General features: G+C 52.9%; 1 protein-coding gene across 1 annotated transcript; it reads right to left on the reverse strand.

Moving 5' to 3' along the window:
- Positions 1 to 1,767: 1,767 nt before the first annotated feature.
- On the reverse strand, positions 1,768 to 20,425 carry CLTB (clathrin light chain B). The gene is made up of 5 exons (XM_060144240.1): positions 20,030 to 20,425; positions 14,978 to 15,024; positions 7,910 to 8,027; positions 7,537 to 7,648; positions 1,768 to 2,219 (listed from the first exon to the last, which is right to left on the reverse strand). Exons 1-5 carry the CDS (start codon positions 20,214 to 20,216, stop codon positions 2,048 to 2,050), a joined length of 636 nt encoding a protein of 211 aa, XP_060000223.1. The 5' UTR covers positions 20,217 to 20,425; the 3' UTR covers positions 1,768 to 2,047.
- Positions 20,426 to 21,989: the final 1,564 nt, after the last annotated feature.

Below are 21,989 nucleotides of genomic sequence, written 5' to 3' on the forward strand. Positions count from 1 at the left end.
ACTAAAGACTGCAGGGGCTCTTAGAATTCCAATAGTCTACTGATTCTCAAACTTTCCTGGTAGCAATCACCCTGGGGTACTTATTAAAAGTAGAGAGTCTCTACAGTGATGTTATATGAAAAAAAAACAAAAAACTGAGCTTTCCAACAGTTTTCAAACTTTCAGTAGAAAACCTTCCTTCATATGAGGCCTGCCATGGTTCTGTCAGAGGCAGGGGGCTCTGCCTTCCACTTCTGCTCCTGACCCCAATCCCACCTCCTGAGAGCACCTAAGGCTCCACTGATCTAGACCATCTCAGCTTGGTTCTTGATGCATTTTATGGACCAGGAAACTGAGGCTTAGAGAAGCAGCGTGGTGTAACAGAAAGGGCATAAAGCATAATCCCCAAAGCTTGCCAGTGGTTTGTGGCAGCACCTAGTGTTTTATGGCTAAGGAAAAAAGGAGGCTGGGGACCTGAGCAACCTCTAGAAGAGAGGCAACTCATGAGTTTCTCATTCATGTAAAGTCTCAAACAGGTGTTCCTGGTCTGCAGTCATCCCTAAAGTGTTGATTCGGATTCAGGTTCCTTCCATCTGTGACTCCATCAGTTTCAACACCAGCTGAATGACTTAGGCCAGCTAAGTTTCTTGCCCCCACCATGCTCTTTCAGCTGTAAGACAGAGATTATAAATGTAAAGCAGTACTTGTGGTGACCCTTGGCCTCCACAAGGAACAGATATGAAGTGGTGAGGACTACGGCACTTCTAGAGAGGATGGCCACTATTTTTAACTGTTGGTGTTGTGGGCTCCCCCCCCACCCCCGCTCCAAAAAAGAAAAGATTAGTTGAAGTCCTAACCCCAGTACCTCAGAATGTGACCTTATTTGGGAATAGGGTCTTTTCAGAGGTAATCAAGTTAAAATGAGGTCAGTAGGGTGGGCCCTAATCCAATATGACTGGTGTCCTTATACAAAGGGGAAATTTGGACACAGCAACAGACACGTATAGAGAGCAGGCGATGTGAAGATGAACTCAGGATTGTAGTAATGCTTGTACAAGGCAAGGAACACCAAGGAACACAGATACTTCCCTAGTGCCTTTGGAGGGATCATGGCCCTGCTGACACCATGATTTCAGATTTATGACTTCCAGAACAGTGAGACAATAAATTTCTGTTGTTCTAAACCAGACGCTGTGGTATTTTGTTATGGCAGCTCTAGGAAACTAATACGGTTGGCAATTAAATATTTTTAAACATTGTTCAGATCACAATGGCTTGAACATAACCTGTTTGCAACTCTCTTGAAGGGGAAGGTGTTGTCACTGATTGTTTCTCCCAAATCCACAGAAGAGCACAGCTGAAAGAGGCAGAGGGTCCTGACCATCCCAAGGAAGGGTTGTGGCAGAGGCTACCTTCCCCAGCCCCTCACCCAGGCAAAGAGGAAGCACCCACTGGGAACCTCTGGTCTTGCCTCTTCCCTCCAAGCTGCTTCCCCTCTGGGTGTCTGTGGCTATATGACAGACCAACAGAATCCCTATGTCATGGGTTTGTTCAAGGATCAGAAAGGATCAAGCTTGCAAAAGCATTCTGTGAGAGGTTGTCTTTCCTCCTGGGGCTGGAGGCAGCAGACATAGACAGATTGGGATGCCCTCTGCCAGCTGGGAGCTCCTGGGTTACCAGGGAAATAGCCCTACCTTCTCTCAAGCCCAAGCTGGGAAAGTTCTAAGCACAAACAGCCCTGACACCAGTTTGTGGCTTCCAGAGAAATGAGAATGAAATAAGTGTAAAAAGAGTTAACAACACACCCTTTAAGCCAAGAAAAAAAAATACATCAGGAGGGACAGTCACAATTTTGTGGACTGAGAGGAGATGTGAGGGGCTGGGCCGTAGGGCCGTGAGGGAATGACAGTTGAGAGGGGTGAGGGTTCCCCTTCCCGGCCCCGGGAGATGGCGAGGAACGGAATAGGCTGAGTAGCAGCTGCTGGAGGCATTTCCCCCCTGGCCAAAGCAGCTGCTCCTCCTCTGCCCGGCCCGACCCCTGTATGGCGGCCATGTTGGTGGCAGGCTCCTAGCGGGACAGCGGCGTCTGCTTCAGGGACATGAGCACCGAGCGCAGGCGGGACACGTCTTTGCACTGCTTGCTGCTCTTGGGGTTGAAGTCACACAGCTGGGCCACCTTCTCCCACTCTGTGCCTGGGGTCTCCTCCTTGGATTCCTTCACAAAAGCCTCCTCAGATGCCCTGCAGGTGGAGATAGGACAGAGATTTCATAGCTGTCTGCCTTTCCCCTTAATCAGTGATGCGCTGCTCCCACTGAGCAAGGCTGCTTTGTCCAGCCTACTCTGGGGTCCTTTGTCTAGACGTCTCCTCCCCAGCCCCGGGCCTTCTGACCTCAGGCCCCCAGGAACAGCCTTGCCATCAGAGGAAGCCTAGTTTGGTCCAACCTCAGGGCCTTTGTACTTGCGGTCACCTCTTCCCCCAGACCTGTTCATGGCTTGTTGCTTCTTGTAATTCAGGTCTGAGTGCAGGCCTTACCTCCTCAGAAAGGTCTTCCCTTGCCACTGTAGCTCAAGTAGCCTCCTACCCCTGCCCCAGCACTGTCTGTTCATTACCTCTCTATCAAGAGTTCCCAAACTGGGGCTCCTGACACCTAAAGGCCCTTGGAGGAACTAATGCAGTATCTCAGCTATTTTCAACATTTCCAAAAACTAAGCAGGACATTGACTAACCACCTAGCTGAAGTCTCTGGTTCAGCATTGCCTCGGGGTTCTGTGGACCCTACAAGTGTTCTTTAGAAAAAAGCTGTGGTCAAAAATGTATAGAAGAATCAGTTAAAGAAGATCTTCAAAACAAGATTTGCAAAGGCTTTAATGTGCTTATGTGCACCACGAATGTGAGTACACGATGGATATAGAATCTGCCATATCCCAAGCATACTTGACTACAGAACTCTTTTTAGCCCCAAATGACTATTATCTCTTTGGCGCCACAGCCTGAGGAATGCTCCACTGGAGTCTTTGCCTTTGATTGGAATCAAATTAGGATGGAAACTGGTGGGTTTTTCATCAGAAGTTCTGGCTGACAGTTACAGAAGCCACTGATTAAAGAACAATGGGGAAACAAAGTATAATAAATGTAGTTTAGTGGACAAAACCTAAACATGGGAGTCATTAAGAGAAAAGCAATGAGGGATTCTGGGGGGGGAGGGCTGGGTCTCTGTCCTGTTTCGCCAACAAGTGTCCCTAAAGCCCCTTTCTCCTTAGAAGCCCCCTGCATCTCAAGCAGGACCAGTTCTGCCACATGCCAGGCACTGACTGATGGCAGGGAGCTCTCCACGTGATCCCCATGGCTCAGGATGAGCCAGCCCCAGATCAGGTGACCCGGCCCCTCGCTAGTGATCTTGCTTCCCTGGTGTGTGCTTATTTCCTAACCTGGGAAGGGAGGATCAGTGCCTCCACCTTGCTGATCTGTCTCACTGGCCTGAGAATCAAACAACGTAGCAGGTGTGTGTAGGCTTGAGAAAATGTAAGGTGCTGTATGGCATTGGCTGACCAGTGGGGCTGAGGGGAGCGATCCTAGGAGCTCTCTCTTCTGGGTCAAGAGGCTTGCCTCTAACCTTGTTGCTCAAAGTGGGGTTCATGGTCCAGCAGCACCGGCATCACCATGGAGCTTGTTGCAAATGCAGAATCATGGCCTCACCTCAGTCCTTCTGAATCAGAATCTCCATTTTGACAAGAGGCCCTGATGATTCATAGGCACATGGAAGACTGAGAAGCGCTGGTCTAGACTATTCCTCTCTTCAGGACTCCCTTGGGTGCTCCTTGGACCATTTCTTCGGGTGCAACAGGAGCACTGAACGCCCTGTGGTATTCCTCAGCGCCGATGCCCTTCTTCCATCCCCACTCTCCTGCTTGAAACCTCCCATGGCTCCCCGCTGCCTTCAGGATCAAGTCTGAGCTTTTTGACATCTCACGACAGGCTTTTTGCAACTGGCTCCAAACTGACCTTCTCTCCCCATTCCCACCGCTCCAGGCGCTGCAGGCCGCTAGATATTTCCCATCTCATCGCCTTTGCCCCAGCAGCTTTTCCCACCTAGGATGCCATTCCCTTCTCACCCTCCCCACCCAGCACACTCCTTCTCACACTTTAAGGGCCGGTGGACTCTGACCTCTGAAGCCTGCCTGGGCTCTCCCTGAGCCCACTGTGTCCTTGCATGTGGCTCTTATCACAACACACTCTTGATCATGAGCAACTTGGGGGGACAGACCATGTGTGTCTTACTCCTGTCTGACCAGAGACTGGCACTGGACAGATGGGAGAGTGGACGGAAGGAAGGAGTGGAAAGCTGTGTGTCCCATGATCTGTGAGAGAAGCGTTAGCCCAGACAGTGTCAGAGGCCTGCCAAGGGCGTATCCAGAGCGAGGAACAGCAAATATTTGGCACATACACACGTGGCAATCATCACACATTCATCACTGCATTATTTTCTTCGGCTTCACAATCCCCAGCACACTGTCCAGGCTGTCACTACCAGCCAGCGGGGCGGCATAAGAGGAAATCTCTGCCATCTCTGGTCTGGATCAGGCACAGGACCAACTAGACCTCAAAGCAGAAACACGTGAAAGGGAACCACTGGTGGTCTGGACAGGGGCTCATGACCAAATTCAGGCTGAAGTTCTAAGGAGGAGCAGTGCACTTGTGGGCAGGAGCGGGGAATGGCTGTGCATTCTTTATACCTCTAGCACCAGCCCTCAATGTTTGTTTGTTCAATAGAAGACTCACGCCACCTCCCCCCTCCAAGAGGCATCTCAAAAGGAGGGAGTTGGGCTGCTTTGCCCTTTGCCTCTCTCACCTGGGGATGGCCAGACATTCCTTTCTTTTCTTTGCCTGGATTTTAGCAAAGCTGTCGATGCTCAATAAACATTTGCTGGAGAGATGGAGGTGAGGGTTGGTGCCTGTACCTACCCCTCGGGCTCACCTCCTGCTCTGATCATTGCCCCAGGCCCAGCCATACTCATTTATACCCCACAAGGGGGAGACTCAAGAAACTGCCAGCCACACACAGGCCCTTGCAGAGGAGCAAAGGAGACACGTACACGTAGCCGATGATATCAGCATCTGGCTGCTGGTAGAATGCTTTGTCGGCGATCCTTGAGGGAAGGGGGTTAGGTGGGGGAAGACGGGATGGCAAGATGGACAGACAGGCAGAGGGTTAAAGAGAAAGAGAGACAGCGTTAGTACCTCCAGTTGGAGACGTGTTAGGAAGCATAGTTCTGGAAGGCTCAGCAACTCTCCACAGTCCTGAGAGGAGAGCAGGGATCCTCCACCCACCCGAGTGGGTGGCCTTTTCTAAAACTCAGCCCTATCATATTAGTCCCCCTGTTTACAAACCTTCAGTGGCTCCCCACCGCCTGTGTCTGCCCGCCCCTCGCCTCCGAGGCCCTGCACATGGGAGCCCTCATTCTGGCCCTGTCTCCCGCCACTCCCTGGTGCCCAAGCACAACGTCCTTTCTTTCGTATCATGCTGTTCCCTAGTCTAGAATACCCTCCCCCACCCCCTGTCCTCTTTCTCCTGGTGAACTCCTAGCCACCTTCCAAAGCCCAGGTCCCTAGGCACAGAGGTCCCTCCGCCACCCACATCCCTTGCTTCCACAGCTTTCCTGCAGAGGGCCCTACTACTGAGTTCAGCTGTACCCGTGTGTTTCCCTCCTCTGCTCTTTGAGGACACAGACTGCGTCCTTCTCAGCTCGGCCTCCGCAGTGCCCGGCCCAGGGCCTGGCATGCAGCAGCTTCCAGCTGGTGGCTTCCCAGAGCCAGCCTTTTCCTTTCTGGCAAGTCTTGTACCTTGAAGTGCACAGCCTCAGAGGTAGGGGCTGCTGGCAGTCTCTAGTCTGAGACCATTTCTGCAAGGTATTCTCCGGTGGGCCTCTGCTATCTTTCCTGACCAACATCTGTCCCCCTTCTTCCAGGAAGGGCATCCTGATTGTCCTTTGAAGCATCAGCTGCCCCCACTCAGTCCCTGTGGTTTGGGTGGGACCGGACCCCATGCACAACCCAAGTAATGGGACTATCGACCAAGCTGGGTCTATGGGAGAGTCCCTCCCCCGAGACAGTCACTGGGCCTGGGGTGGGCACGTGACCCACACCAGACCAATGAAGGTCAGGTGGAGGACTTCAGCTAGAGCTGTTGGGAGCAAGAGGCTTATTTTCACTGAAGTTGCCAAGAAAATCGAGCAGAAGCCTGGAGCTGCTAGTGGCCACCTTTGCCCCCATCCCAGGGGTGTGTGCCCAAGAGTGAAGGCCACGTAGGGGAAAGCAGACCGAGAGACAGTAAAAGTGAGCACTGACGAACTTTGTTTCAGTGCCTGAGTCCACTGGGTCTGCAGCCCTTACCCCTGGCCTTTCCAGTTATATAGGCCACTAACTTCCCTTTATTCTTTAGCCACTTCTGGGTCGAAGCATTATCATTTCTATAAGCAATAAAAGCCTGCACACGGCTTGGTTCTTCCCTTCCTGCCAGGCCTGTGTTCTCTGTCATGATAACCATGGCCACAGGGGGCCCAGGTCGAGCTGTTGGCCACTGGGCTCCAGGACGGCCTGGCTTACATCCCACTGGGTCCCAGGACCTCGTCTGCTTACTGGCAGACTCACTTTTGTCTGTCGTGGTGAGGAGGTCAGAGCTTAACGGCATACCAGCTCTGCAGAGCTCAGCGCACTGAGTTCCACAGGCCACTGAGGAAACATCATTGTGGGTTCGGCTTCTCCTTCCTCCGCGTTCTTGCCACCAAATCACCCATCCTCAAGACAGTCCCCCCACCATAGTTCCTCTCATTGTCCCCATAGGTCCTCTCATGTCCCCATCAGTCCTCTCGTGTCACCATAGGTCCTCTTATGTCCCCATAACTCCTCATATTCCTGTAGGTCCTCTCACGTCCCCATAGGTCCTCTCATGTCCCCATAGGTCCTATCATGTCCCCATAGGCCCTCTCATGTCCCCATCAGTCCTCTCATGTCACCATAGGTCCTCTTATGTCCCCATAGCTCCTCATATCCCTGTAGGTCCTCTCATGTCCCCATAGGTCCTCTCATGTCCCCATCAGTCCTCTCATGTCATCATAGGTCCTCTTATGTCCCCATAGCTCCTCATATCCCTGTAGGTCCTCTCACGTCCCCATAGGTCCTCTCATGTCCCCATAGGTCCTATCATGTCCCCATAGGCCCTCTCATGTCCCCATCAGTCCTCTCATGTCACCATAGGTCCTCTTATGTCCCCATAGCTCCTCATATCCCTGTAGGTCCTCTCATGTCCCCATAGGTCCTCTCATGCCCCATAGGTCCTCTCATGTCCCCATAGGTCCTCTCATGCCCCATAGGTCCTCTCGTGTCCCCATAGGTCCTCTTATGTCCCCAATAGCTCCTCATATCCCTGTAGGTCCTCTCATGTCCCCATAGGTCCTCTCATGTCCCCATAGCTCCTCATATCCCTGTAGGTCCTCTCATGTCCCCATAGTTCCCTCATGACCCTACAGTCCCCTCGCACCCTCACAGCTCCTCTCACCGGTTGTTGATCTTGTTCTTCTCAACTTGTTCACTCTGGCGCTGGTTCCATTCCTCCAGGTCCTTCTTGGCCTTCTCCCGCCACTCCTGTTCCATCACTTTGGAGGCAGCATCTGCAACCCACAACAGGTGAATGAACAGGAGCTTTCCAGGAGGGATGTGAGGCACAGCTGGCTGTGCTTCTGGCTGCTGCTTCTCCCCTCGGCCCCAGCAGGCAGCCCTCGGTCCATCCTCAGCCAATCCCACATTAAGGTGGGGCAGGGCGCCATATAGCCTAAGGCTTCCCCACCTGACCGTGTCCCAGAGAGCCAACCCAGTGGGGAGCACGGGGCCAGGGGGACCAGCCCAGCTTGCACACTCAGCCCTGCCCTCACCCAGCTCTTGCAGCCGTTTCCGCTGCTCCTCTCTCCATTTGCGGATGCTCTCGGGTTCCTGCGTCAGCCTGTCGACCTGGGCAATTGCAGCATAGCCATCAGCTGGACCGTTAGCCTCCTAGGACACAAACACACGACAGTGTACCCAGCCTGTCCACCTGCCCCTCTGTGTCTGGCGCCTGAGTACCAGGACACCCCCTCACATCTCAAACCACCTCATACCCACTGTCTCCTGGGACTGTACCCTGCCTTTGCACTTGCTGTGCCTTCTGTCAGTAATTCTGCTCCTTGTGTGACCGTGGGCAAGTTACTCAACCTCTCTGTGCCTCACTTTTCTCATCATAAAATGGGCTACAAAATAGCACCCACCCCACAGGGTTAATATGAGGATGAAATGAGTTAAAAAAGTGTAAAGAACTTCAAATGCTTCTTGGCACTCAGAGAGTTCCCTGTGTTTCTATCATTAAAGCCCTGCCCTATTAGTTTTATTTACCAAATAACACAGTCCCAAATGGCCTCACTTTATAATATGCTTACTTGTCCATTGTCTGTCTCCTCCATCAGAATGTCACCCTTGTGGCAACAGGGACCTTGCCTGTCCTGTTCACTGCTGTGTCCCCAGCATCTAGCACAGTGCCTGGCATGTAGCAGGTACTCAGTAACTATTTGCTGAGTGAACGAGCAGCCCTGAGATAGGCAGGGTGGCCATGGCTACGACTGTACAGTGATGAAAAACTCAGACTCTGCAGCTGGACCATCTGGGTTCAAATCCCACCTCTACTGCCTGCTATATATGTGTGTAGCCCAGGTAAGTTGCTCAACCTTGCCTGGCCTCAGTTTTCTCATCTGAAGTGAGAATAGTAATAAAAGTACCTCTAAGAGCTAGTTGTGAGGATTTGATGCAACAATATTTATAAGACATTTACAAGAGTGCCTGGCATGGAGTGATGGCTCAGTAAATGGTAGCTAGAATTATTATTATTATTAATTCCCATTTTATAGGGGAGGAAACTGAGGCCAGGAGAGATGGCACAACACAGTGGCAGAAGCAGGGCCAGAGTCCAGTCCTCTGGCTCCCAAGCCAGGGCTCTGCCCAGTTCTCCACGCCACCTGCCAGGGTGGTGACTTGAAGCATTGCAGGCTGAGAGCTCAGCCCAGCAAGGATGGGGCTCCCCTCTGGTCTCGCAAAGCTGGAGACTTTATGATCCAGCCCCATCTCCTGGCACGCCCACTCTGGTGCTCTGTCCGCCCCGTGCATTCCTGTCTGCACACATCCCACACGCCCATGCTGCCCGCTTTCGTCTCCTTTGTGCTTTTCGCCTTCAGTTATCTTCCCTCCTTTCTCTGGCTGATGAAATCTTATTCCACCCCACAAGTTTCCAGCTCAGAGGTCACCAGCTCTGGGATATTTCCCAGCCCCAAAACAGATTTCACACCCTGTCCTCTCTGTGCTTCTTGTCACACCCTCACCTTCTACTGCAGGTGTCTCCCCGCTGGACCGTGAGCTCCCAGTGGGCAGGACAGGACCTTGTTTATAGCCTCTGAACTCCTGTCCCATCTTTTTATTGCTCCCTGTGCTCCTCCTGCAAGCACTCATTAAAACTGTCACGAGTACCAGCGTATCTTCTCCCCACCCAACAACATCTGTCCAGTGGTGCCTGCTGTGGGCATACAGCTGGTGCTCAGTAAGCAGTGGCCATGTGGATGAAGATCCCCCCCGGGGCCAGCATGTGCCCGGTTCAGAAGAAGGGCTGGGTAAGCGTCTGCCCAAGGGACTGTGAGCAGCAGGGCGAAGGAGCACGCAGATGGAACATCAGGGCTGCATCTCCAGCTGTCTTTGGGGAGAAGGAAGGGCAGGCCCAGGGTGGAGAGGTGCAGCCTGGCTCCTTGGATCAGGCCCACCCTTGGGTGGGGCAGTTGGGGCGCTGTCCTTATTCCTCTTTCCTGCCCAGCATTACACTTCAACTGAGAGAGTCTCTCAAGACATCTCGAGGGGCCTTTCCAGGGCCCTAATCTGGACAACACGAGTTGATCACGGATGTACCTTTCCAGTTCTGGGAACAGCCCTGTCCTGAGGCTAGGCTACCAGGACCTCTGCCCAATCCTATAGACTGTCCCATCTGCAGACAAATGCAGTTACTTTTACTTTCTACGTGTTTATCCAGGTGCTACATTTTATTTCTTCTTGGCACTCAGGATATCTTAAAAGCCTGGTTTGTTAACATGTTTACTATCTGCCCACCCCACCCCACCCTACCCCGCCCCCCAGTAAGGGAATTCCATGAGGACAGAGACTGCCTGTCTCTTTATAGTATGTAGAACATGGAGGGCCTGGCTGTAGGAGGATTTCAAGAACATTACTTGAATGAATTAACAGATGTTCAGGCTTGGGGTCAGGGATGAACGAGACAGCCCTTCATCCGGGAGCTTGCAGAGGGAGTCCCTCACAAATGAGGACCATAGCTGGGGTACATGCATAACACGGGTCATGAAAAGAGTGGGGACAAGGGAGGGCATGACCTTTCTAGCCTGGGAGCAGAGTAGGCTGGGAAGAGATAGGGAAAGGGCATTTCAGACCAAGAGCTGGCCGCTTAAGGACCACATGAGGCCGGTGCCTTTGCAAACATCTGAGTACAGAGATGCTACCAGGTGTGGAGCAGATGGGGTGGGAGAGGTGGGCTGGAGGGGGTCCTCTGGGTAAAAGTCATCCCATGGTGTCCTTCAGGACCCACCATCTCCATCAAGACTGCCCCAAAATTAAGACTCACAGGTTACAGCGTTTTAAAACTGGCAGAGAACTTGCAATTAAACGGTTCCCTTTGGTCTTTACAACCCTACATGGTGGGTTTCATTATCTTTGTTTTACAGGTAGGAAAAGTCTAGCTCCGAAGTCCCAGGGTCACCTGGCCAGGAACTGGCAGGGCCAGAATTCAAACTGAATTCCTGGGTGTCACACATAGCCACACGTGTGTCCATACATAGCCAATAGGGACCAAAGTTACTTCTGTGTCACGTGATTTTGGTCTCCCTGATAAGTCTACCATCCCAAGATTAGAGACTGCACCCCCTCCTCCCACTGCCCCACGCCCCATTCCCCGTCTGTCTCTCTCACACCCACACACGCACCCCACTTGGCTCACTCAGTGGCTAGGTCAGGGATTTAGAAGCAGCTTCCAGGGCTACAGAGCACTTTTCTCAACAGACCTGCGGAGGCAGCAGTGCAGGGCTTCTAATCCCAATTTCACAAATGAGAAATCCAGCTCAGGGCAGTAACTAGTCCAAAGCCGTCCGGCTGGGAAAAGCCAGAAATGAAGCGCAGGTTGTCTGACTCCATCCAAACTCCTCTGCCGCAGCCCGCCACAGCGCCCCGCGTAGGAGCAGTCTGGGTGTAGGAGCAGCTTGAGAGTCCCTGGGGCTTCTCTGGGGTGGGGGGGCGCAGAGCCTAGAGCAGCTGCACTGCACATCCAGGGACACTGCTCAGTGTGGTCCAAGCATGCTGTGCCCCGGCCCTGGGCACAAAGCCTGGCCAAGCTGGGCCTGCGTCCTCCACCAGCACGGCCTAGTAACAGGCTCTGGCTGGGAGCTGTGCCCGCCCCCCCAACCCGCGTCCCTTCTGCCTGCGGGCACAGCAGCCCTGCACCCATGGTCTCTTCAGGTTCCCCCAGCACACCCTTCTCTGCAGCAGGTGCCAGGCTCCAGGCAAGCCCCAGAATGCGTATCTTATCCTCTGTGCCTTTGCACATGCTGTCCCCCTAGCCAGGACCACCCACATGCCCCTGGGCAGCCTGGAACCCACTTCCAACATCCGTCCCTGTCACACTCTCTGACTTCAGTGCAGCGTCTGGCGCCTGAGCCTGGTTCAGGTCCCAGCTCTTCCCTGCTGTGCAACCAGAGCTATTAAACCTCCCTGTGCATCCTCCTCCTCATCTGTAAAATGGGGATAATGACAGAACCTACATCGTAGGGGTGTTGGGAGGATGAAATGAGTTAATCCACATAAAGCTTTTGGGTGGTGCCTGACGCATAGTAAGAACTCTTGAGACCAGCCCCACACCCAAGCCCTTGCCATCCTGCATGACTTTCAGGTCTCTGTCCTTTGAGCTCTTCGAGGACAAACATCCATGGGATTTGCCTCTACATCTGAGGCCCTGAGCACAGCGCATGGCACTCAGAATGCGAGTTGACTAAATGAAGGAATGAGGGGCTGCCTGCAAAGCGATGTGGAGGGCACGGGGACACAGCATCAGAGCGACTGGGCTTTAAGTCCCCTCCTGCGACTCACTGGATGCGCGACCTTTAGAAGTCCCTTCCCTGCGCTCCTTAGGTTTCGTCACCTGTCAAATGGGAGTGACAACATCCCACTCGGGGTGCAAAATGGGGCCTGAATGCGATAACTGCCCTGTGACCCCTGTAGCCTGTAGCGGACATGCACATGCACATGCATGGGTGGCAGAGCTGCAGGGCTCACCATTGCCCGTGGCATGCCCCCAGCAGACTGGCTTGTGCTGTACCATCACCACAACCAGGAAGAACACAGTGGTGCTGCCAGCAGACAAGGCCCTGAGAAGCTATTTGCTGACTCCCCTTCTCCAGCTGCTCTGGACTTATTTTCCTGCCCTGCCCCTGCCAGTGAGCAGTGAGGTCGGGAGGGCCACAGCCGGGCTCCTCTTTAATCACTTGACTGTCGCAGTGAGGAAATCGGGTCAGCCGCCAGGGGGGCTGGCAGCCCAGGAGGGCTCACCAGGGGCTGCAGGAATGCTCTGAGTCCCTCCCAAGCTCGAAAGGGAAGAGGTCAGGCAGGAATGTCCTGTGGACCAAAAGGCCACAGGCTACAGTCAGGGCCAGGCTTTCTCAGCCCAGCTCCCCAGCACTCCTCTCCCGAAGGACCCCTCCGCTGGACACTGGATACCACCACAAGGGCTTCCGGGGGGCCATGCTGGCCGAGCATGTACTGTGACTCCAGGGACAGCCAGGAGGATGAGGCATAACCAATCTGTGGGATTGACCAGCTAAAGCTAAGCTGAGCTGAGCTGTTGATTCCTCTAAGTAGCTCAACGGGGATGCAGGCTTATCCTTAGGCCTTGTTGGGGACCAGGTTCACAGTTGGACCCCCTAGTGGCCCATAGCCTTCCAGAAAAGATTAAGAAAGGTAGCAGGAAAGTTCTGCCCAGGACCCTTGAAAGCCTGGGGTGCACAAGCCAGACCCTGCTCTATGCTCCATCCTAAGAAAAGTCTGCAGGGGCTTCCCACCCGCCAGCCAGGGGCTGTGGCCTGCCTGCTCCAGCAACAAGGGGATGGTACAAAGGGCACCAGATCAGGGGCAGGAGATCTAGATGAACCTGAACTTGGCCACTAAGCTTCTGAGTGACTCGCCTCATCTGTGACCCCTCCCCTGCCTGTTAGGATGCTAACGTGGCACAGATGTGAAATGAGTTACAGATAAACATAGCTGGGGTTATTCTTGGTAGCAGGGAGAATAAGAGTTCCCACCGAGATTGTGGAGGAGGCCCAGGGTTTCTCAGATCCATTAAATACAAAGCGAGGCCTGGGGCAGGGAGGGAGAAGGCCTCAAGATCCTAATGTATAGAAAGGGAAAATTATCCTGCTCATGGTGTTCTAGGTACTTCTCCGGTCCCAAGTGTATCTCCAGCTCCAGGGCCACTTTAGGACACAGACCTTTTGGGTCAGGCCACGTCCTTTTGAGTGTGCCCAGGACAGGAGCAGGCTGAGTCTCAATGCTCTGCCAAACTGTACCGGCGTCAATGCAGCTTATTTGGTGCTCTCAGGCCCAGGGAGACACGAAGCCCTTAAAGTCCTAGAGACTGACTTTTCTAGCTTGCTGGTAGTTGAGTAATTTTCCAGAAATGGGACTTGGCCAGTTGCCCTGTGTAAGGTACCAGCCCATCTCTCTTACATAAGAAAGTATTGTTTGTTCTCCCTGAGGATTTAGGAGGCCAGCTCCTCAACGAAGCAGAGCTCAGGAGATCCTGCAGCTGCAGCCCCAGCAGTCAAGGGTCTTTGAGCCAGTCCAGTGGGAATTAAAGTTTATCCAGTGAAGGTTTTGCCCCCACCCAGGTATCTGCAGGTTGGGGGTAAAGACTGTTGCATCTGTGGGGTCCTGGGGATGCTATTTGTGGTCCAAGTTCTTTAAGTACTTTCAAAATGAACTGTGTATGTATGAAGGGAGGGGGGTTAAGTGAGTGCAGAGAGAAGCAGTATTTAACTAGAAATATCTTTACTAGCTGTTTTTTTTTGGGGGGTGAGTGTGTGCTCATGTGTGTTATAGGATCACTACAAAGAATTTTAAGACAATCCAGTGAAAGTGAAAGCCCTTTCCTTATCCCCCCTTCTCCCGCAAGCTCGGGGCTAACCACTGTTAACAGTTGGTACACATCCTTTCAGATCTTTCATGAAAACATATTTCTAAAATAAAAAACAGGACCATACTGTGCATATTATTCTGCAAGCTGCTTTTCCATTTACTATATTATAGGCATCTTTTCATGTCAATACAGAAAGCTCTGACTGCTCTTTTTAACAACAGAATGGTTTTCCAATTTACCTACCCAGGCCCTCAATACTAGGCACTTAGGTTGTTTCCAGTTTGTCTGCTATTATAAATAATCCTGCAAAGAGTCTGGGTGTCCTTGTCCAGCTATTTCCTTTGGGAAAATTCTGAGAAGTGGAATCTCTGGGTCCAAGGCTTACCCAGTTAAAATGCTCAGACATGGTGCAGATGACCACTGGCTTCAGCCTCCCACCAATGGCACACATGTGTGCAGGGCCCTGTGTTTCCTTTAGTCCATGCCACTGCAGGCCACTTAATCTCTCCCTCTGGAAGCTGGACATCATCACGGGCAACCTGAGGCAACACCCCACTGATCCCTGTGGTCCTTATTCTTCATCCCCTTCTCCTACATGACCAAAAGAACCACATCAAAATCTTTCTTGATGTTCCCATCCCAATGAACAGAACTTGAATCCCTAATCCTACCCATGATGGGGGCCAAAAGTTACTGAGACCCAGGCCGTCGGTCCCTTCCCCTGCTACGACAGAATCTTGCTTACCTGATACACATCTCCATTGACTGTGGTCCCCATGTCCTCAGAACCCGCTGGAAAGAGAACAGAAGACAGCATCACTCATTGCTCAGCTTATAGCAAGCAGGGTCTTACATTAGCCCCCGAAGCAACCTCTGTATATGTCCATGTGCGTATTGACTCCCCGCCCTACACGCACACATAATGGATATGCAAATAACCTGGGCTCAATCCTTGACTGTGCACAAAGCCTTCTCACAGCCATATGACCTCTGATTTTCACCATAGCCTTGTGACAAAGCTGTTATCAACCCATTTTACAGATTCTCAAATTGAGGCTCAGAGAGGCTACGTGATTGCCCAAGGTCACCCAGCCAATAATAGGTCCTCACCTACCCAAAACTGATTTCCCCTCAGCCACGGCTGGGAATGGCCCAACTGTCTGTGGAGCTTGTGCCTGGTGAACAGGCAGAGGCTCTGGAGGCTCAGGGCAGGGTCTGCGAGGGCTCAGGAAGAGGGGCCTGCAGGTCTCTGCCTGTCCCTGTGGTGCCTTGAGCAATGGCTCCACCTCGGAGAGCAGGAATCACTGCCCCCACCAGGCAGCACCTGGCCTACTTTTCCTCCTCCTGCCCCTCCCAGAAGGAGTCGATTTTGCCCTCACCTAAACAGTGACTCCTCCCGGTCCCTTTCCCTGACATCTGGTTAGTCACAAATTCCTGTGGCTTCTGCTGCAATAAGAATCCTCAAAGTTGCCCTCCGCCCTCTGCCCCAAGCCTGGCCCACCTGTACAACTACTTTGGCCTGTCTGTCCCGCTAGTGGCAAGCACCTGGACGGGCACGCCTGTGTCCATTATCCTCACCGCTGTCTTCCCCAGAGCCGTGCACGGTACCTGTGACTTAGGACGCGCTCAGAAACTAATTGTTGAATAAGCAAATGAATTGGTGCATTAAAGAAAGAAGGAATAAATGGTTTTTGTCCACTCACTGGCCTCCCTGCCTCCATCTTCACCCTCTCCCAAACCTCTTTCAAACCAGCTGCCAAGGTTGACGTTTTGAAAAGCATACACTTACCTATGTCACTCCTCTAATTAAAAATATAATGAACACAAACCAAAAGGAAATCCACTTCCCATGGACCATGGTGGCCGATAGGGCCTGCTCCTTCCTTGGGGCCTCGGCAGGTGCTGTCCCCTCTCCCTAGAAAGCTCTCCTGCCCATTTCTATGTGGACTGCTGCCTCACGCCCTTCAGCTGCTGCTCAAACACTGCCTTATTAGAGGCCTTCCCTGACCACCCCTGACATTCATCCCCCAGCACCCCTACCTCCTCCCCTGGGCAGTTATTTTCTCTGTAGCACCTACCACAGCCTGATATGTTTATTTTAGTATGTGCTTATTATCTGTCTTCCCCACTTGAATGCCCTCTGGGAGGGCAGAGACTTTGTTTTGTCCACTGCTGGGATCCAGCACCTAGAACAGTGCCTGACACATAATAGGAGCCCAATAAATATTTGTTGAATGAGTACATTGAACTTTGGCCCATAGCTCGTGAGGATCTTTACAATCTGGCCCTGCCCATTCTTCCTGCCTCACTTCCCACCAGTCCCTCCCACAAACCCTATTCTGGTTTCCTCCTTCCCCAAACACACTATGCCGCATCCCACACCTTTCTTCCTGCTTCCCTCACTAAAGAATGTTCTTTGGGATCCAGTTGTTTTCCAAGGCCCAGCTCACAAGTCATCCCCTCTGGGAAGCCCTCTACTACTTCCCCTACTTCCCTGGGTGCTGATGGAAGGTCTCAACTCTGGGGTATCCCAGAATATCGTACAGAACCCCCCACGCTCTTATGTGATTACTGTGACCTCCCACGGGTCATTCACTCCCTTATAAGGCTCTGTACCCCATTCAGCTCCTAAGGGTGAGCAGTTTTGGCTAAATGGAAGCTGAATTGCTCTTTGGGGGCCCACTGTTATCTACAAGGCCTGAGGACTCTCAGAAACTGCAGTGCCTCTTAGCCAAGACCCACAGGAGGCTGCACGAGATCACCGCAGATGGACAAGTACACTTTACCAGCCAGGTAGAGCTGTGAGTAATGGTGACAGTGTTTTCAGCTGGGGGACTGAAGAGAAGGATACTTAATCCCATGGAAATAATGCCCAGCTGATATAGATTATAATCAACTTTGCACAGCCAAACATTGATTGATTTTGACCAACTGTTGTCAGCCACCCTCCCTACTCATTCAGATGGGGTTTCTCCTGCATGGGTGGTCTGGCCCCTAAATTAGTGGCAGCACCTTCTGCAAAGTGGCTTCTTCTCCTGGGGCATCTCCTCTACCAGGGCCTTACGTTACCAGGGTCCATTCATGATGATGCTGGTCTGTGCACCTGGCATTTCTGGAGGGGAAGTTGCGGCCCTGCCTCCCCGACCAGTCCCAGCCTCAGTCTTCTTGTCCACAGGTGCCCACCCTGGCCTTCAGAAAGTCTCTGTGCCCCAGTCTCTCAGTCCCATGAGTGTTCCCCTGGAATGAGGCTTTAACCTCTTTGGGAATCCACACATACCCACACACAGAATTAAAAGTCTCTGTCCCCACAATGAGTAGCCCACGGCACGGTGATAATCACGTGTCCACAGTCCGAAGCCGGCAGAACCGGAGTACGGCAGATACGAGTCCCAAGGATAACCCTGTGGGTGTTGCTTCTCTCAGATCCCTGACCCCTTTTGGAACGGGGGCAGACAAGGGTCCAGAACATTCCTGGGAGGTTACTGAGGCCCATCAGGGGAAATGGGCTTGCCAGGAAATGACTGGGCAAGTCGGGGTCAGAGCCAGGTGGAGTGCTTAGAAATCTGGGTGTGAAAATGTACACACCTCCTGGGCCCTACCCAAGGCTGATGAATGGAAACAAAGTATCCATTGCTCAGGCTGGCCGTAGTTCCAGCCCCAGAGGAGAGACTCAAAGTGGCTCAGGCTCAGGCCTACACTAAACAGTTTCCCTGGGAGCCCAACGTCAGTGCACTCAGCACAGGGGCATCATTTAAGAGACGAGACTCAGTGATGATGAGTGGTGCTGGCTACAGGAGCTTCCACCCAGCTCCCAGCAGCCCAAGGCACATTTTCCGCACCTCATTTGGGCTTCTGGTACTCATCACTGGTCTCGGGGGATTACTTGCTCATCACCGTCTAGGCCTAGGAGGATTAGATCAATTCCATCCTATCTGGCCACCTATTGAGCCGCCATCCCATAACCCCTCCCGGATCCCCATGCCTCACTCAGCAGAGCAGCTGAGCATTTGCAGCTTTACTGGTTGTGAGTCTGGGAGACCCTCAGAGGGCCACGTCCCCGCTTCTCTCCCTGCCACCTCAGGTCTGGGGCCAATCTGTGCACCACCCCTGCCGGAGAGGGAACCTCCCATCCAGGCTGTAAACCCCTGGAGCCCCATCGTCCTGGGAGAGGTCACAGCCTGCTCAACCCCCAGCCACCTCTGCGGCCCTCTGCCTGACTTCTACCTGCTTCTCTCTTAGGTGGTTCTGACACTGGCTCTCCCAGCAGGGCCTCTCCCAGGCCAACCCGACTGGGGAAGTTGGTGGTCTCAAGGGGAAGATGTGGACAAATGAATACTGGTACATGAACGTGGGCTCACATTTCCTAGGAATTCCCTGGGATGTGTGAGGGTCCCGCTGAAGTGCTCGGAGCTGCTGCTTCTTCAGAAGTCCTCCACTGCTGGCTTGGTTGGGTAGCAAAAGACCCCCCTCCCTACCTCTACATCTCATCACCTCCCAGGGTGACTGCCACAGCATTTGAAAGAGCATGGAGCCCACAGCTGAGAAGCCTGGGATCAAGTCCCAGATCTGTCACTCATGGCTGTGTGACTTTGGGCAAGATATTCAGGCTCTCTGGGCCTCCAGTTTCTTATATGTTACAAAAGGCTTGTTATGTTTCTCATACCAAGAGGATACAGAAATGCTTCAAGCTCCTCAAGCCACAGGAACTGTCTTATTCATATCTGTATCTCCACTGGGCCTGGCACACAGTAGGTGCTCAGTAAATGCTGAATGAATACAAACATGACTAAAAGGATCCTTACTTGTAAACATTTTTTAAAAATATGTAAGGTACCACTTATTCCAACAGGCCTATAAACTTCTACCAAAACGACAACATTAACAAGAAGCAAGCGCTGTTTTGGAGGTACCCATGAAAGTGATATCTACTTTTTTACTAGATACGTTAAGAAATTGCCCTTTCAGGCAGAGCCAGAGCAGGAACATTGTTGATAAACACAGTACTGCAAGGACCAGGCCCCAAATCCTGAGTCCTGGACCTCCTTTGGAAAACCATTGAGCTACAGACCCCAGGAGGACAGGACCACATCTGACTGAAGCCCTCTGTGCTCCTGCCCCCACCTTGGTGTCTAACTCAGAGCCTGGCATATGGAAGACAGTGTGGTCAGGTGGAAAGGGTTAGAGTTAGAGAGAAATGATTTAGAGTCCTCACTCTGCCACTTACTAGTTGTTTCAGTAGTGTACCTTTTGAGCCTCGGTTTTGCCATCTCTGAAATGGGTTTAATAATGCATATGAAATGATTAAATGTAAGAAAAGTGCCTAGACCAGTGACTGCAGGATGGCAGGTGTTCCCCAGGGAAGGTCTGTGAGTTCTTGGAGCACCCAGCGTCCCCTGCTTTCCCAGCTGTTAGGAGGGAGCTACTTCTGAGGAGCAGGGAGATCTGGGGTTCTGCCCACACCTGCAGGGCTCGGCCTGGGGCAGCCAGCCTACTGGGAAGCTCAAGCCTGAGCTGTGTTGGATTCCAGAGCCAGGCAATAGTGGAGTTGGCTTGGGGATGAAATGTCATGACGAATTTCTGTCCTGGGAGCCACCAGATCCACAGCCCCAGACAAGGCCTCAGATGGGGATCTCCAAAAGATCCCCCCGTCCCCGCCGCATCTCCTCCAGGTCCCGGTCAGGTACACACTAGCCCCAGGCCTGCTCCTGGCTGGCCATAGCAGGCACTGTTCACTCCACCCGGTACCCCGGGTGCGAGCCCCAGGTCCCCCAACCCCCAGGCCACCAGGCTGACTCACCCCCATTCGCGGGTCCCGGCTGCGTGAGGGCCGCCTGGCTGCCAGCAGGTGCCCCGAAGCCCTCGTCATTCTCTATGCCCGCGATTTCACTCTCCTGCTGGGCCAGGAAGGCAGCCGCCGGGTCCTCCTCGGGCGCCTCGGGGGCCCCGCTCTCCGTCGACGAGAAGAAGCCAAAGTCATCAGCCATTTTCCCCACGTCTCTCTGAAGCGTCCGCCTGCCGCTCGGCTGTGCCCGGCGCGTGCCCCGCCCTGCGCCCGGCGGCCGCGACACTGTCACCCGAGCCGCCCGGGGAAGCCGGCCTCGGCGGGGACAGGCTCGGCGCGGCGGCCCCGCACTTTCTTTCCGCCACCGGGCCCGGCTCGCCTGTCACTGCGGCTGCAGGCGGGAGGAGCCGGGACGGGAATGCGGTGATGTCACCGGCCGAGGGAGGAGGCCCGCAGGACGGCCGGAGGTCGCCTCACAGCGGCCACAGGAGGGCGGCAGCAGGACGGCGGCGCAGCCCGAGGATCCCAGAGGCCCGGGCCGCGCTCCCCGCTCCGGGCCAGCAGCACGCATTTCCAGGACACCAGAACAGGGCGCAGCTCCCGCAGGGTCTAGAGGCGAAGCGGACTGCAGAAAGTGACCATAGCGTGTACAGGGCCACCGCAGGTTGGCAGCCCGGGCTTCGGGAGCACCGAGGGGGTGGTCGCTGCGCAACCTGGCTCCTGATTCATTCTGCAAAAGTTTCTTCTCCTAAGCTAGGCGGGTATTATGAAGCCCATTATCATGAGCCTTGGAGAAATGACAGTAAGTTCCACGGCTTTACTGCATCTTTCCTGCAAGTCCAGGGCCTTTCCCGCAAGGCCGTGTTGCTTCCGTGCATTTCTTCAGCACTTCCTTTCATTCGGTGAGGCTTCAGCTCAGACCGCCAGAGTTTGTGTGTCCTGACTGGGTCCCTACTTGGAGGCTGGGTCCCTTAAATGTCCCTTAAGTATGAACCAGCTTGGGAAAGGCAGACCTAATTTATCCAGGCAGCCTGCCGTTCAGTCACCCTGAATAAACAGTCTCCAAAATACAGTAAAACCGAGCCTTGGCGATGGGGAGATTACAACCTAAGAGGCCTACAGATGGGAAATGGCCAGACAGCACAGCGTAAAAGGCGCTCTGACATTTAAACACAGGGTATTGGGGGGCCCGGAGAACCACCATTGGATCTGGGCTTTGGGATATTCTCTTTCTAATTTGAAACCTGAAAGTCAACTATAACCTGGAAAAGAGAAAGGAAAGATGTGCTGCAAACTGGGGGTTCCCTTGGGGGTGGGGAGCAGAAGGCTAGACCGAAGGGCAATTTCAGTTTTGCACAGTAATACTTTGATGTAGTTTTCACTGTTATGATGAGAATATAATTATTTATCAGTGTAGGAAAGAAAGAAAGAAGCTTCAGGCCCTGCACAACCTGGTGCAAGCACAGCACTCCACCATCATCCATCTCATTCCTCTCCCTCATTCCCCCAGCCGCAGGCTCAGGTGCTGAAAAGACCTTGAAAGTTTCCTAGTTTAACAAACCAGCCATAAATGTGGACTTCAGGTTTCGTAGAGACAGAAGGACTAGTGAACATGCTCTGTGCCCGCCGTGCTCTCCCCTGGATGTTCTTACTTGGTTCCCGGAGACTTCGGTGCCACTACAGGCACTCTTCCCAGCTATTTCTTCCTTCCTTCCTGCTCCTTCCTAATTTAACCATCAGCAGAATTTAGCTCCATGCTTAATTTATACAAATTACTGGTCCAGATCATTCTGCAACCATGCTTGCTCTAGTACATGACTCTTATTCTTAATCATGAATATTAAAAATGATCGTTAAAAAGTTATCTTTTGAACCATGCAGCACTTCTTTGTGCTGGAGATTCCCACTTTCTTGACACCTCTCTAAATATCTTTGGATAACTCTAAACACAGTTCTTGTCTTCTAATTCTCCATT

The sequence above is a fragment of the Lagenorhynchus albirostris genome, chromosome 3, assembly GCF_949774975.1.
Source record: "Lagenorhynchus albirostris chromosome 3, mLagAlb1.1, whole genome shotgun sequence".
NCBI classification, from domain to species: Eukaryota; Metazoa; Chordata; class Mammalia; order Artiodactyla; family Delphinidae; genus Lagenorhynchus; species Lagenorhynchus albirostris.